The following is a 14,747-nucleotide window of genomic DNA, read 5'->3' on the forward strand; positions in this document are numbered from 1 at the left end:
CTCGTGGCCATAACTTGTGTACACTGATAGCACAAGTCTAGGGGCCCTTTTTGCCTTTTCCTTTACATTGTTGTGCTCCTCCCTCCCTGTCCTTGCCTTCCAGCGGTCATCTGCGTCCAATTCGTTATAGAGGGCCTCGCGGCTGGATGCCAGAGTCTGCTTCCTCAGCTCCTTGGTGCGCTGCTCCCACACTGACTTGCTGACTCCCTTAATGTGGTTCTTCTGCTGCTCCTTGCTGCAAAATGAAGAATGGTGGAAAAGGTAGAAAGGGATTGGCCTCGTTAAGACCTGCTTTAAGACTTGATGCTATGCAAATGAACGCACAAAGACATGAGAATGATGAAGTGGAAACCAACACTAAAAATATAAGTACATCAAATAGCAAGGACATAAAGACACACTGGGGGCCACAGACACTTAAAGGGTCATTTGACTGGACCTATAAAACAACGCAGCTCTTAACAGAACAGGGCTTTGGGTATCTGCACAGCTTGCCGAAGCACAAGGCAGGATGGCCCTATTTTGGTAAACCACGTGGGAAACAGTGTGGAGGATAACACTGAGGCGAGGTCCGAATTTGTTCAAATTATACACAACTAATCATCCCATGGTAAAGTACATACAATTTAATGGACAGATTTTGTGCAGAGCAAAAATAGCCATTGAGCTGAATTGAATGGTTTATATTAGTTAGAATAACTGATTTCTTGTTTTTGCAAAAAGATGAGATAAAAAAACACCCCCAAACTGTCAGTGACCACCTCCTTTCTTACCCTCCAAAATTTCTATCAACTTTAACTCACTTTTCTCTCAGGGCCAACAGTCAATGACAATAAAGCAACAGCCGTAGGCAACAGAAACAGTACTTTAAAAAATAAGCCAACATAAAGAAAAAGCTAAAAAAAAAAAAATAATAAGCCAGATATGTACAATAATTTTGAAAAAAACAGATGTTACGAACAAAGGGCCAAGAAAAGGATAGAGATCTAAAACATGAAAAAAGCAAGGAATGGTTGTAAAGTCAATAAACAGAAGGAAGTCATAAATGAATAAACAAATAAATAAATACCAGTCCAGAAAGGGGTCAGAAGCGTTGTGACACTCACTGTGTACTTTGTTGCTGAGGAGGGAAACAGCTGGTGAGTGAGATGACACAAAAGAACAGAAGGAGGATTTCATTCCAAAATGGGCTATCCATTTATTTTTTTAAAAGAAAGGAAAAAAAACACAAAGTGCCAACTCTAAAAAAAATTATCGCTATCCACGACAAAAGTGTTACATGTCTAAACTACTAAAAAAGTAAACTATAATCCTGAAATCCAAAAATGGAAGCGAATCTTAGAATATTTTTTGTCAAAAATTTAAGCATTTTGGAATGCAACCCTTCGTACACACAGACACAAAAGACACATACACACACTCAACAAAATCCATTTTCTTCTATCACTCATTTTCCCTTCCCAAGTGCTGCTGTTGTGCGCTGATCAGTTTTACTTCTTTATAATGTACTGCACATGTTTACCCTTCACTCTCTTTTTCCACTGAAGCTCCTACATTAAAAAAATACTTACCAAAATATGGTCCTGTGGGTATATCCTACATGACAACATACACTGGCATTATGACAACATGTTTTAAAATTTTAATAAAACATGTAATATCTGCATATTTTTGACCTGTACTGAAAACTGATAAACCCTGAAAAGCTTACAGTAAGATTTAAAAATAAACATTTTAAATATGAAATGCTCTGCTTTGTCTTAAAGAGGGTTAGGGGCACTTAAAAAAGTAGATACATTTTGGTCATGAATTTATTTCTGAATTCAGAATTTGTGCATGATCCTCTTCCTAACACAAAATAGCACGCTAATAATTTAAAGGACCAAATCTATAAGGACAACCTAATTTAATATGATTTTTATTGTTTCCAAAGGCTTCTTTAAGCTTATTAAAAACACAGTGCTGAAACTTTTAAAAAAATTATTCACTATCATTAGAATAATACTTCCTAAAATGTCTTTGCACTCTGTTTAGAATGCATGGCTGTTTAAGAGAGAGCAATTTCCTTTTGAGAGTACAAACTGGACTTGTGTTGCCTTGGTTTTACGTAGTTTTCTCTGAGTCTGCCATATCTTCTTAAGAGATTCTTCATGCACCACTGATGTCCCCAAGTTTAAAATCCCTCCTTGGGAAAACAGGGACGATCTCCTCTTGAATTTAAATGTCTTTCTGTCTCTATCTCTCTCTTTCTTTTATTTGCACCACAGAAATTAGGGATTTGGATTTACACTGGCACAGTAGAACGTAAGGCAATCTGCAGCCCTACAATGCTTAAAGCTTAACCGAGACTCTATGGTAAACCTCTGTCCTACAGTCTGCTTTCAAAAGATTCAAGCAATTAGGCAGCATGGTTTGTGAAGGTTGTTTTTCTGGATAAATTTGGACAAAAAACCATGGTAACCTAGAGAAGAAATGCTGGATACTATACCAAACCGACATTACCTGAAAACTTCTTTTCTCACACACTCACATACATCCACACACATACACACATACAGACAGATACACATAAACTGTAGTGAAAATAAGACATATTTATATCATAATTCCAAGTAAATTAAACTGATTACACAGACACAGATGGTCACTTCATAGTGAAGCACACTACACGGCACAAACAGTAACAAGAACCTAAGCGATTCATAAAATGATGGAAATGTTAATAAGCATATGTACGTGTGAGTGTATTGAGCTAAAACTCTAGGGCATGTTTGTTCATTGTACCTGCGAGTGACAATGAGTGAGCACAGTCTCACACACCAAACTGCTAAGGACACGACTGTGCTATTACGTATGGTATTTAAAAACAAACATGGTACTCCTGTGTTGTGCTGAACGTATTTTCATGCACGTATTTGTATCTGAGAGCAAAGTGTGTGAACTTTACCAGACGTGAAAGTACAGAGCCTTGTGTGTACAGAGAAAAGGGATCAAAGACTAAGACGAAAAGTAAAGGAGAAGAAAGAGATGACAGAGAGAAGGACGAGAAGCAAGTATATGTGTGTTTAGGCTATCCCCAATTTCCTTTCCTTGCCAGATAGATGAAGACATGATTTATTCCACTATGATGACAAAATGGCAAAATATACAGAGAATTTTTACATTCATGAACTTTAAATTTTATATTGAAACAGAAAAAAGTCAGTTTGGAAGATGCTATTTGATCAATGAATATATTGCAATTCTAAGAAAAAAGTGGGGCTGTGTACTTTTGAAGGGTAATTAGTCAATAAAGCTCATTGTGATGAAAGACTATTTGCAATCACCAACATCACCACACGTTCATAAGGTGATGAAGTGATGTTTTAAGAATCCAAACTTGAACAGATTATGGTTCACTGACGGTTTTCCTGACTTCAAACACTCAACTGTGCTATACCGTCCACTTCCCAAAGTGCTGAGTCCGACATAAGTACTAGACTCCCAGATGGTGACACAAAAGTAATAGAGACAGAGACTCACGCTGCAATGGAGAGGTTTGCAGCAGATAGTGGGCTAACTTCAGCCACTTCCTTGGCTTTCTGCAGGGCAATCTTCTGATTGGCAGCTTCCTCTTCTTCCTGTTCATCCTGCAAATGTGGATTAGAAAATAAATCAAAACCCAAATATGATAAAGGCAGGAAAAATTCACATGAGGGAAGCAGAAGAAGTTCATTGATTAGAGGAGGATAACTCGTGGTTAATGTGTTAGTGTAAGAAACTGCACTCATATTAGACTGTACTATACCTTGGTCAGTTCCTGTGCGTTGGCCAGATTGTCCACAGCGATGGCCAAGAACACATTCAGCAGAGTGTCTGAACACAGAGTTAAAAGCAATCCAGCATCTGGGAGATTGTTTGTGCAAGAGAATACAAAATGTAGATAAAATAATTGGCTAAGCCACTTATATTATAATGTACCTCTTGGCAAGTTGATGTATTGGATTGCAGCGTATCATTATTGCTACAGTATCATCCTTGATACAGATCCCTTAACAGTGTGTGGTTCGACTTACAGATGACAACACAGGTCTGTATCAGTATATGCCAGGACAGTGGATTTATCAGAATCTCAATTAGGATTATGACAGTGACATCTCCGTGTTGACAATCACTTTGGTATTATAATCCCAATTCCAGAAAAATTGGGACGTTGTACAAAATGTAGATAAAAACAGAATGCAGTGGTTTGAAAATCGAATAAAACCCATATTTTATTCACAGTATATCAAAGAAAATATCAAATGTTTAACCTGAGAAAATATACTATTTTAATTACTGACAAAATGCTAGCAATCTAGATTGTGCCTGACAGAGGTTTAACCTGCGTGGCAAAGAAAGGGATTTCTAGAAGTGTTCCCAAGCCCATGCAATGATTGACAGAATCACAGAATTCTGTCTGTTTTCAATGCAGTGCCACCTGAAGGCGAGCATCCATTTCAGGTTATTTAATATTCGAAGATTCAATGTATATATTCCTGGTTCTGGTTCTTTTAGTTGTTTTTCTTATTTGTGTTATATTTGTAGTTTCTGGTCTTAGTTTTGACATCTGGGGCCCGTTCTTCGTACGTCGCTCACTACATCCAAGATCAAACCATCGCGCTAACCGTGAGCTCGCTAATCCGGTTCTCCGAACACACCTTCCGTTGACGATTAGTACAGCTGGACGCAGTAATGTGACATCACTGGGTGTCGTAAAAGGGGCTACGCATCGATAGTAGAAACATTGATCGGCAACCCTCTGATTGGTCGGCGAAAATGTCGAAGGAGTGCGCTCGGCTCGGTATTTTTCGGCAGCAGAGCAAGAACTCTTGAGTGAGGGATTTCAGGAGTTTCAGAGTTTAATCAGAACGCAAGGGAACACTGCAAAGGCTGCAAAAGCAAGGAGAGAGGGCTGGCAGAAAGTTGCTGACAAATTAAACTCGTAAGTAATTTAATAATAATAATAATAATATATTGGATTTATATAGCGCTTTTCAAGGCACCCAAAGCGCTTTACAATGCCACTATTCATTCACTCTCACATTCACACACTGGTGGAGGCAGCTACGGTTGTAGCCACAGCTGCCCTGGGGCAGACTGACAGAAGCGAGGCTGCCATATCGCGCCATCGGCCCCTCTGGCCAACACCAGTAGGCGGTAGGGTAGATTTATCATATCACACTATAATATCCAATATTATATTACATTATATTATATTGTTATATTATATCCTCTTTCACATTAGAGCCACAACAGGACCCACTAGAACATGGGAACAAGTAAAAGTGAAATATAAGAATATTCTATAGAATGGTAATATTTATCACTTATATTGCTTTTCGTCTCTTGGAAAGAGACCCTGAAATAATCTGTTTGTTTGTTTATAACAGCAACCAAGAAAAGGGCAGAGCAAAAAAAGACAGGTGGTGGTCCTGCACCCCCTCGTCAACAAGTTGGTTAAGTAAATAATACCCTCACGGGAAAATCGATATCTCTCAATGAGCACACTGTCGCGCTGAGCTAAAGGATCCTGTCTGTCCCGCAATATACGCTGAATTCTGAGGACTCTCCTTATCAATCTTGCACCTTCCGCAATGGGTTGCTCGCGTAAACGGACAGGACATGGCTGCGACAGGCTTCCCAAATCCACCTTGGCTTTTATAGCCGTGGTCTCCCATCTTGATTACACGAAGTAATTTACAATTACTACTCTGAAATATGAATTACATCTGTAATAATCACATACATGTAATAGAATGTTAATAGTACATTTCCCTTTTTTAGGAAATGACCTGTATGTATCTGTGTGACATCAATAAAAGGATCAAGTGCTGCATTATCTTCAGTTACATTGATGTTATTTATTTATCGCTGTTACTTTCGTATAAATGAAGCGGACATACCTGCGTGGCCGCGATCTAATCCTGTTTACATAAAGTAAACCTGCTCCCGAGCAGGTTTACGCTTACGGCTCTGTTGCTATGACAGCAAGTCCCGGATGAGCTTCGGGGAACCGAACGATCCAAGATCACGCGAAATCGTCAACAATCTAATCCAGCTAACTTACTTAGCGAGGTACGAAGAACAGGCCCCTGGTCTTTAGGTTCTGTTTCCATGCCTCTCCTGTTCGGTGTTCCTTTTCTGTCTCCTTAGTTAGTCTGCTTCCCAGTGTCAAGTGTTATCGTACTTCCTGTCTTATTTTGACAGTCTCTCATCCTGTGTTCTCTGTGTTCGGTTTTGCTTCCCTGTCCTGTTAGGCTGTATTAATTCCAGCGGTGCTCCCTGCTGTTTCCCTTCCTCTCATGATCCTGTGTGCATTTAGGTTCTCTGTATTCCTCCGCTTGTTGTCACATCATCCCTGTCTGCTATGTGCTTCCCTGTGTTTCCACACAGCGCTACATAACATGTCCCTTGTGCACAGAGATTCCTCTGGATTCTGTATTTCATGATATTATGCACTGCATATGATCAGATATTCAAAGCACTCAAAATTTTGCATTATTACAGGAAAAGTTTTCTAATACTGTTCTGCAATTTGTTGACAGTGTTTTTGCAGATTGGTGAACCTCTGCCCATCTTTATTTCTGAGAGACTCTCTCACTCTCTCACATGTTCTTTTTACACCCAATTATGTTACTGACCTGTTGCCAGTGAACCTAACTGGGTGCAAACTCCTTGAGGTGTTTCTTTTTAGACCACTTGCTTTTCCAGCCTTTTGTTGCCCCATCCCAACTTTTTTGAGACATGTTGCCACCTTCAAATTCAAAACAAGCCAGTATTTTTTTTATAAAGCAGTAAAATGTCCCAGTTTTAACATTTAATATGTTTTCCATGTTATATATGGGTTTGTCCACTGCTTCAAAACCTTTGAAGAACTGAGATTGTACATAATATGACTCTGTAGCTGAAGATGAAGAGCTGACTCTGCCCTCAGTCCAGCATGAATAAAAGAAGCATGACTATTTCTCAGAGATTGTTCTTTTTCTTACACGTTCTCACTTTGATCTTTTGTCAGCTGTGCCAAAGAACAGGTTGTCAGTGAATAAAACAGTAAATACAACACTGACTGAAGCTCTTGCAAGTGACCGTTGGAGAGCGCCTGGCCCCTGCAGTGAATTGAGCTTCTCAGGCAGACCATCATGCAGGTTGTTTGTCGGATGGTTTCTGTGCAATGTCTCGATGTTTCAATGCAAGACTAATTGCTTCAATGTCGATATGCCAAAAAAAAAGATTAAAGGAAGTCAGGCTAAGAAAAAAAGTAGCACTTCTATTCAGAGTAACAGCAACTACAAAACAACAGCAAACAGCAATAGGTAGAAAGAAGCATTCTAACTATTCCACCTTTGAGGCTGTCCTAAAGAAAACTGTAAAAAAAATCTGCATTTAACCTTTGTATGACTTTTTACTGTGAGTAAAGTAAAAATGTGTAAAATACATCTACAAATGTCTCCACTCTAAATATCTGAGAGCTGCGCATGCATGTAGGCTTATCTGCAATGTCACTGTCAAGGGATACAGTTGCCAAAAAGCGTGAGTACAATGAAGAAGACGGAGAAGGCCATGCCCTTGTTGACTCCACCCTGAGATTTGATGCCATCATACATCACCATATTCCAGTCCTCGCCGGTCAGGATCTGGCAAACATACACAAATATTCAGACGATGCTATGACGAGCACTCTCACATCCACATATTTGCTCAAAATGCTATAATCAAAGAACAGACTCACCCTTTTCTACACACTACTTAAATATTTGAACATGTTTTAGCAGAATTATGCTCCCACCTAATAATCTTTAAGGGTTCTAGAGTAGCATTTTACATTTTATATCACTTCCTCGTGCGCAAATCCTCTTTAGTCCTTTCAGCGTTTAGCTTTAATCCAGCTTTGTCTTCGATTTTGCGGCTTTTTCTCCCTCCACTAGCCTCTCCCTCCCCTTTTCTCCTTTTACAGTACATCGCTCTCCTCTGCTTACCTGGAACACCGTCATTATTGCTGCGGGAAATGTATCGAAGTTGGTTGGAGGGGTGCCATTTTCAAAATTAAACCTAGCAGTGAAGGAATGAAAAAAAAATATATATATATAATAGGAGCTGAGAAAACAGTGAGCTTAGAGAGAACGACTGAGAGAGCCAGAGGCAAGCACAACAAATGTTTGTCTGAAAAACCAGCGCTCTGAAAAACTGCCTTAGGTCAACTGGCAATTAGCAAAAACCAATAGGTTAGCAGAAAATTAAATCATGGCTGTTAAAGGGGAAGGAGAGAGACACTGACTGTCCTCCGAAGAGCTGCATGCCCAGCAGCGCAAAGACGACTATGAAGAGGAAGAGCAGGAAGAGCAAGCTGATGATGGACTTCATGGAATTGAGCAGAGACACGACGAGGTTACGCAAAGACGCCCAGTACCTGGGAAACAGACACATGGAAATGATGATAATACCATGTCCTTTATTTTAATGTATGATCATTACTGTATTACAAGTGACTCACTTGGTGACTTTGAAGATCCTCAATAACCTGAGAGCTCGTAGCACACTGATGCCAAACGATGTGCCCGGTTGGATGATGGACCAAAGGACTTCAAATATGCTACCACATATCACCTAATATAAATGTAAGCATATGCAATTATAGATAGTTATTTATTATACTGAGCAAATAATCTACAGACATCAGCATGCAGTATGGCACATTTGTGTTTGTGTAAAGTCTATAGCAGAGGTTTTTTTCATCTATTGTTTTCATCCCACAGGTGTAAAGTCCGTCTATAGACCCGCTTATGAGTTTGTACATTGTGTTATTTTCTTATTGGGTGTGGACTGAGAAGGGCTCACACTGCAGTCGAAGCAGTTGAAGGAGGAGTTGAGGTAGGCCTGTCTGCCCAGGCCGTACAGTTTTACAAACATCTCTGTCAAGAATATTCCCAGGAAGATGAATTCGGCAAAATCTGCACAGAGGGAAGAACACAAAAAGAGATGAGGGTGAAAACCTGAGCGAGTCTCTGTGTGTGTATTCGTCCCAGAACCATTTTTGAAAAAGACTTAGTCTGCATGAAAGGAAAACTGTGTGTGCTTGGATGCGCTTGTGTTAAACGACTGGGTCAGCTCTTTCATGGATTTAGCCACATTAATGAAGAATTTGCTCACCCACTCCTTTTCCAATAATCTGTGATGAAAGTATTTGTGCATTTGCGGAGATAATCGGCCCATACTTGCACTAAGTATGCAAGCATTCACCTCCTACTCACATAGAAAATCTGAAAGTGGTTCAGGCTGGTCGTAGTGCACAACAGCCACACACAGCGTGTTGAGGCCCACCAAACACAGCACGGTCCAGTAGAAGCCCTGGGACTTAACAACATGACGGATAAAGAAGCGAAACCGCCGCTCCCGCCGCTTGAAAGTCGATCCCTCCAGCTTGGAGCTCTTCAAGCTGGCACGAGCAAACGGTGAACCTACCATTCAAAAAGGATAAATGAGGCACATCGTGTATCAACAGCTGCACTGTGACATAAATGAAAAGAAGTCAATGAGTGACCAAAAAGGCGACACAATCACTGGCACTAAAATGTTAATGCTATCTTTTGCCTGTATTTTTTTTTAATACAGGCAAAAGATCCCATCCCATTATTTCTGTAAATTATTAGGAGAGTAAAAGAATGCATTATTCTTTTATAGTGGACAGTTACTAAAGTAGAGTCAACTATATCGATGGACCTCCTATTTGCTGGAACACTACAATTCAATCAACCTTTCGGCACTGAATCTGCTTTTTAAGTACAAATTGATGTATAATTCACTTAAAGGTAGCACATGATCAAAGCTGCCTTATCAATTTTGAATTTCTAGGTTGCACCATGTCCATTATTGCTCTAAAGAATGAAGAAAAAAAGTTTGCTTTCAGAATCTTAGAGAAGTGCCTAGAATGACTGTGCTGAAAAAATGGTTTGAGCGGAGAAACGGGAATGAGATAACAAGGGCAAGTTAAAGATAGGGGAAAAAAAGATGAGGGGCTCGGGGACAGTGAAAATGTAACATTAGGAGTGCAGAGCAGCAGAGAGGGAGAAAGGAGAGGGAAGGGCGGGAGAGGGATGGAGAGGAGGGTCAGGTAATGCTGATATGCAAGATAAGATAGCATCTCTGTGTACCTGCGATTTGCCTTTGACTGTGGGTCTGTTTCTCCTGTGTGCTACTCTTAATGTGGGGATATAAATTCCTTTTTACAGTCATAATGGGAAATAAGTGTGTTTTAAAGCAAGATTATCATGGAGTTAGGTTTAGGTTAAGAGCTGTGGTAGAAATGTGTAGGGTTTGGGAGCTTTTGCAGAAAAAAACAAAACAAGTAAATGCAGTGTTCTCTGAGGGGATGTAAAATGGCTTTGTTGTGTGTGTGTGTGTGTGGTAGACAGACAGAGAGAGAGAAACACAACACATCTTACCTACTCCCAGGTCTCCCTCCCCTTCCTCTGAATTTAGAAGCTCAGCTTTGCTTTTGTGGTTCTTTGTGGCTCTCCTACGAGAACCTGTTATACAGTACAAATATATTTATACATTTACCCACAACACAACAGTTCAGCTATTCATTTATGCATATTTATATGTTACATTCGAAAAGAAAAAGGAAATTGATACCATCATATTCATTTTCATTCTCATCATCCGCCAAGATGACCTCTTCTACAAAACACACAAGCAAAAATGTGAATATATTATACATTTATGTGTAAGTTCCACAACATCTTCATACATCTTTTTAAATCATAGTCTCTGTTTCACTCAGTAGTCCCTCTTTTGTTTTATTAGCTTCTGTGTTTTTATGTAAAATTTGTCTTTTCAGGAAGATCAAAGCTCTGTCCCCTTTATCTGCCCCTTTATTCGATTTGACCCTCTTTTACTCTTATTTTCTCTCACATTTCCTGCCTTCAACAGATAGCTACCAGGCCGGAGAGGTGGACAAAACTCTCTATCCAAGGGTCTGTAATCTGTAAGATATTCAAGATATAATATGTGTTATAAGTTCCATTAAATTTGTGTCACTGCTTTACTGGATATGTGTTATGTTAAAGGTAAATGACATTGAAAAAAATGGCAAAAAGAAAGCACAACCATATAGAGCAGCTGCAATGGGAAACTTTTGAATAAGAACAAACCAAAACTTGTCAGTGCTAAGGTGTCAGTGTGTATTCAGCTATAACTATAAAATACAATGTAATATGGATCCTTCTTCCCTGAATAACAACTGTTGTGCAAGTGATTGTGATAATGTCACATTATAACTCATGTTTACTGTGACTGCTTTTATGATAAAATCCACAAAAAGGGATTTTTGGCCTCATTTTTTAAGTGTTTACTTTGACGTTCCGGGAAAAAGTGATGGTTTACTTTCATTCCAGCATCACACAAGCTGGTCTTCAAACTTACAGCTGAATATATATTAAGTCTTCTGAATTTCCAGTGGTTTGAGTGTTAATATCTAAGCAGAAATTTGCTGTGACATCTGACATGTATTACACTGTAATACATGTCAGGTGTTTTTATATGGTCAAATGTTGCCAGGCATGCACTCAGTCATACATACCAGCTTTACAGATCCACTCCAGGTAACCGTTAAGTTCCCTTTCAATCTGCTGCTGTCTTCGGAGCTTCAGAAACTCACTCCTGTTCTCCACACGCTCTCTCTCTTTGGCGAACTCGCTGCAGACACACACATGACACAAGTATATACCCTGCACATCACATCATCACCTGAGACCTCTGTAAAGCACGTTGGGACTGTTTCTTTTTATATATTTACACATGCACATAAACTTACCCCGACAACACACCCAGCACCAGGTTGAGCATAAAGAAAGAGCCGATGATGATGAGGGGGATGAAGTACATCCAGTTCCATGCACTCCCTGAGGCATCGTTGCTCTGGAAACACACGTGAGGACACACGCGCGCACACACACACACAAACATAATTAATCAGGAATCAATGTTTTGCTCTTTACTTGAGTATTTGATACAAAGTGAATTAAAAGAAACCAGTTAATGTTAGATAATGGTTTATAAATGTGAGTTTAACAAAGGTTAATATTAATAAGACGAACTTTTCAGTTAATTTGAATCAAAGGTTGAATTTTTCATTCATTTAAATCAGCAAAGTGGGTACACCTGAAAAACTGAGCAGCTGTAGCTATATATACATATTGATTTGCTGAAAGCTGAAGGCATCAAAATTCATTCTCTACCTCCCTGCTTTGTCACATTGAGGTACGTTCATGTACATATATATGCACCACCACCAAGTTAAAGATATAATATGCTTTATATAGCCTAATTAAAAATAACCTACTGCTATCCTAGTGACTTATTCTTTGACGTTGTCATTAAAGAGTGGAAACAATGTGCTTTAAACTGCTGTCTACAACTTATGGAAACATAAACAAAAGCAGGAATGACATGATTTTGCTTTAAGTCATCTCAGTAAGTAAATGCGTATCTGCCACTCTATTTAGCTGCTCCGAGAGAGTAAATAATGTATAACAAATGCTTTGCTCTCTCGCTCTCGGTCCCTACCATCCTCCCTTACAGACCATTCTTTCATTATCATTCTTTATTCAGTTCTTATTGTTTTGTCTCCCCTCCTCCTATGGAACCCCTTAAGAACGCCCTCCATCTGCCTTTTCATCACTCCCTTATCTATCTCAATGCTAGTTTAACCTTTTCTTCATTCCTTTCTCCATAGCCATCTCCTCACTGTCACTGAACAACCTTTACAGTGATTTTATCAATCCCAACTTGAGACCCGGGCTTTTCTTTTCTGTTTCGAGCTCTCTTTCTCATAGCCTCCCTCCCTTTTCCTTCCAGTCTCCTCCATCTTTCCTTCTTCCTGCATGTAAGCCGGCATCGCCGCTGTGTACCCAATGTACCGCAGACCCTTTTTCTACCATTAAACTTTTATTGCTCCCCTCCCGAGCAGCTGCAAGAATAACTTGGGCTGAACAGGCCTTTTTAAATATAGAGCAGCACCGGGAAGGAGGGACAGAAGGAGAGAGACACAGAGGGAGATCGACAGAATGCAGGAAGACAAGCAGGAATAAGGGGAGAAAGGAAAGGACAGAGGAAGAAAGGTAAAAGAACTGGGTGGACGGAGAGGGAAAGGAGATGGGAAAAACAGATGACTACAGTAACAATCAAAGACCCTCATCTGCCTCTGGTGTCCACAGCAACCGTTGCCCCTGACAGCAGGGAACAATTCAGTCTTGGACATGAGTGATGGCATTGTTAGTACTCATTTAATAGGTAGATAAGCAGTTTGCACAGGTGAAATTGTTGAAGGTTTTAACAGTCTAATTTTTGTACTTGATTAGAGAACGCACTCTCAAATGGCTTTGAGTGAAAATACTCCTGTTAACAAACTGGAGTAAAATTTACATTTTACTCCAGCTTGTTAACAGGAGTTTGTTTAAAAATAAGTCTGACAAGCATTTTTAAGCACTTCATTAGACAAAAAGATCTAATGAAGTGCACCTTAGGTTATAAGGTGCACTTCATTAGATCTTTTTGTTTGCTGTTTTGTTATAGATATTTTAGCTAATGTGAAGGTTTAATCCGTAAAAAACAGCCACAAAATATGACAGAAATATTTTTTCCCCATGATCACCAGATAGCAAAATACACTGATACTGTATTTTTTTTTCTAAGATGAATTAACAGGCAAACATGATAAGAGCAGGTTTGTGGAATTTTAGCATGCTGTAGCATTTTTTTTTTCTCTTGAACAAGACCTTCTTTATTAAATCTTTTATTTTTGCCTTGCTAAATTTAACACCTTTACATAGACATCCTCTGCTTTCCTGGTTGCACTGGTGTGGCCAAAACGTTGGTCACTGAATGTGTACTAGTGTTGCAAATGCTGTTCAGCTTGACATACATAGTAGAGCAGGTCAGTCCAGCCCTCCATGGTGATACACTGGAAAACGGTGAGAATAGCAAACAGAATGTTGTCAAACTGGGTGATGCCGTAGTTTGGTCCCAGCCAGTACTCTCTACAAACGGTGTCCTCTGGACACAGCCGAGATGGAAGCTCTACCCCACATGGAAACTCTTCCCGGATCTCTTCTAAACATGCGTAAAAGTGGGATAAAACAAGTATGAGCAAATTCCATGTACTCGCAAATGTATTTATTAATTTTAAATCCCTCTTGAGAAAACGTCAAATACTTCAGATGTTGAATGAGGCTACATCTGCAGAAACTGCACAGTATACCAAAAATGTACTATTTTAAGTTCTAATTTTAGCAGTGCAACTATTTAAAGTCTGCCTCAGCGTGAACAGGTGCACTCTTCTCTGAGGAAAACTTGGAGCAATTTAATCCCGACTGAATTATTGCCAAAGTGTAAACACAAAATCCTTTACTTGTTATGTTGTCGAAGCAGGTTTTGTGGAATTTGCCCATGTAGAACTCGAGGCCGATGATGGCGAACATGAGGATGGCAAAGAAGAGCAGCAGGCCAATTTGCAGCAGAGGAATCATGGCCTTCATGATGGATTTGAGCACCACCTGTAAGCCTAAAGCACACAGGTATAAAGTATTAAGATTTTATGAAGAATCATTTTATACATTTCAGTTTAATCTATCCGCTCTCTTTATCCTAAAACTAATTTCAATTAGTTTGCAGTTATGCTACCTTTCTGTAAAGAAATACTTGAATATCCTAATTACACATTTATACCC

General features: G+C 39.5%; 1 protein-coding gene across 1 annotated transcript in view; it reads right to left on the reverse strand.

The window, feature by feature from the left end:
* Positions 1-14,747, reverse strand: part of cacna1aa (calcium channel, voltage-dependent, P/Q type, alpha 1A subunit, a) — an 89,775-nt gene that overhangs the window by 40,671 nt on the left and 34,357 nt on the right. The window contains exons 5-20 of the mRNA XM_085352311.1: positions 14,429-14,581; positions 13,943-14,130; positions 11,834-11,937; positions 11,600-11,715; positions 10,654-10,698; positions 10,461-10,544; positions 9,270-9,476; positions 8,857-8,969; positions 8,513-8,625; positions 8,297-8,428; positions 7,998-8,070; positions 7,538-7,655; positions 3,788-3,855; positions 3,523-3,629; positions 1,070-1,120; positions 67-235 (exon numbers count right to left, since the gene is read on the reverse strand). Of these exons, the coding sequence (XP_085208437.1) occupies positions 67-235; positions 1,070-1,120; positions 3,523-3,629; positions 3,788-3,855; positions 7,538-7,655; positions 7,998-8,070; positions 8,297-8,428; positions 8,513-8,625; positions 8,857-8,969; positions 9,270-9,476; positions 10,461-10,544; positions 10,654-10,698; positions 11,600-11,715; positions 11,834-11,937; positions 13,943-14,130; positions 14,429-14,581 (1,841 nt within the window). The remainder of the gene's footprint in view (positions 1-66; positions 236-1,069; positions 1,121-3,522; positions 3,630-3,787; positions 3,856-7,537; positions 7,656-7,997; positions 8,071-8,296; positions 8,429-8,512; positions 8,626-8,856; positions 8,970-9,269; positions 9,477-10,460; positions 10,545-10,653; positions 10,699-11,599; positions 11,716-11,833; positions 11,938-13,942; positions 14,131-14,428; positions 14,582-14,747) is intronic.

The sequence above is a fragment of the Diplotaxodon limnothrissa genome, linkage group LG4 (genome assembly GCF_057381915.1).
Source record: "Diplotaxodon limnothrissa isolate DT_005_m linkage group LG4, D_limnothrissa_male_GT1.1, whole genome shotgun sequence".
In the NCBI taxonomy this organism is placed as follows: domain Eukaryota; kingdom Metazoa; phylum Chordata; class Actinopteri; order Cichliformes; family Cichlidae; genus Diplotaxodon; species Diplotaxodon limnothrissa.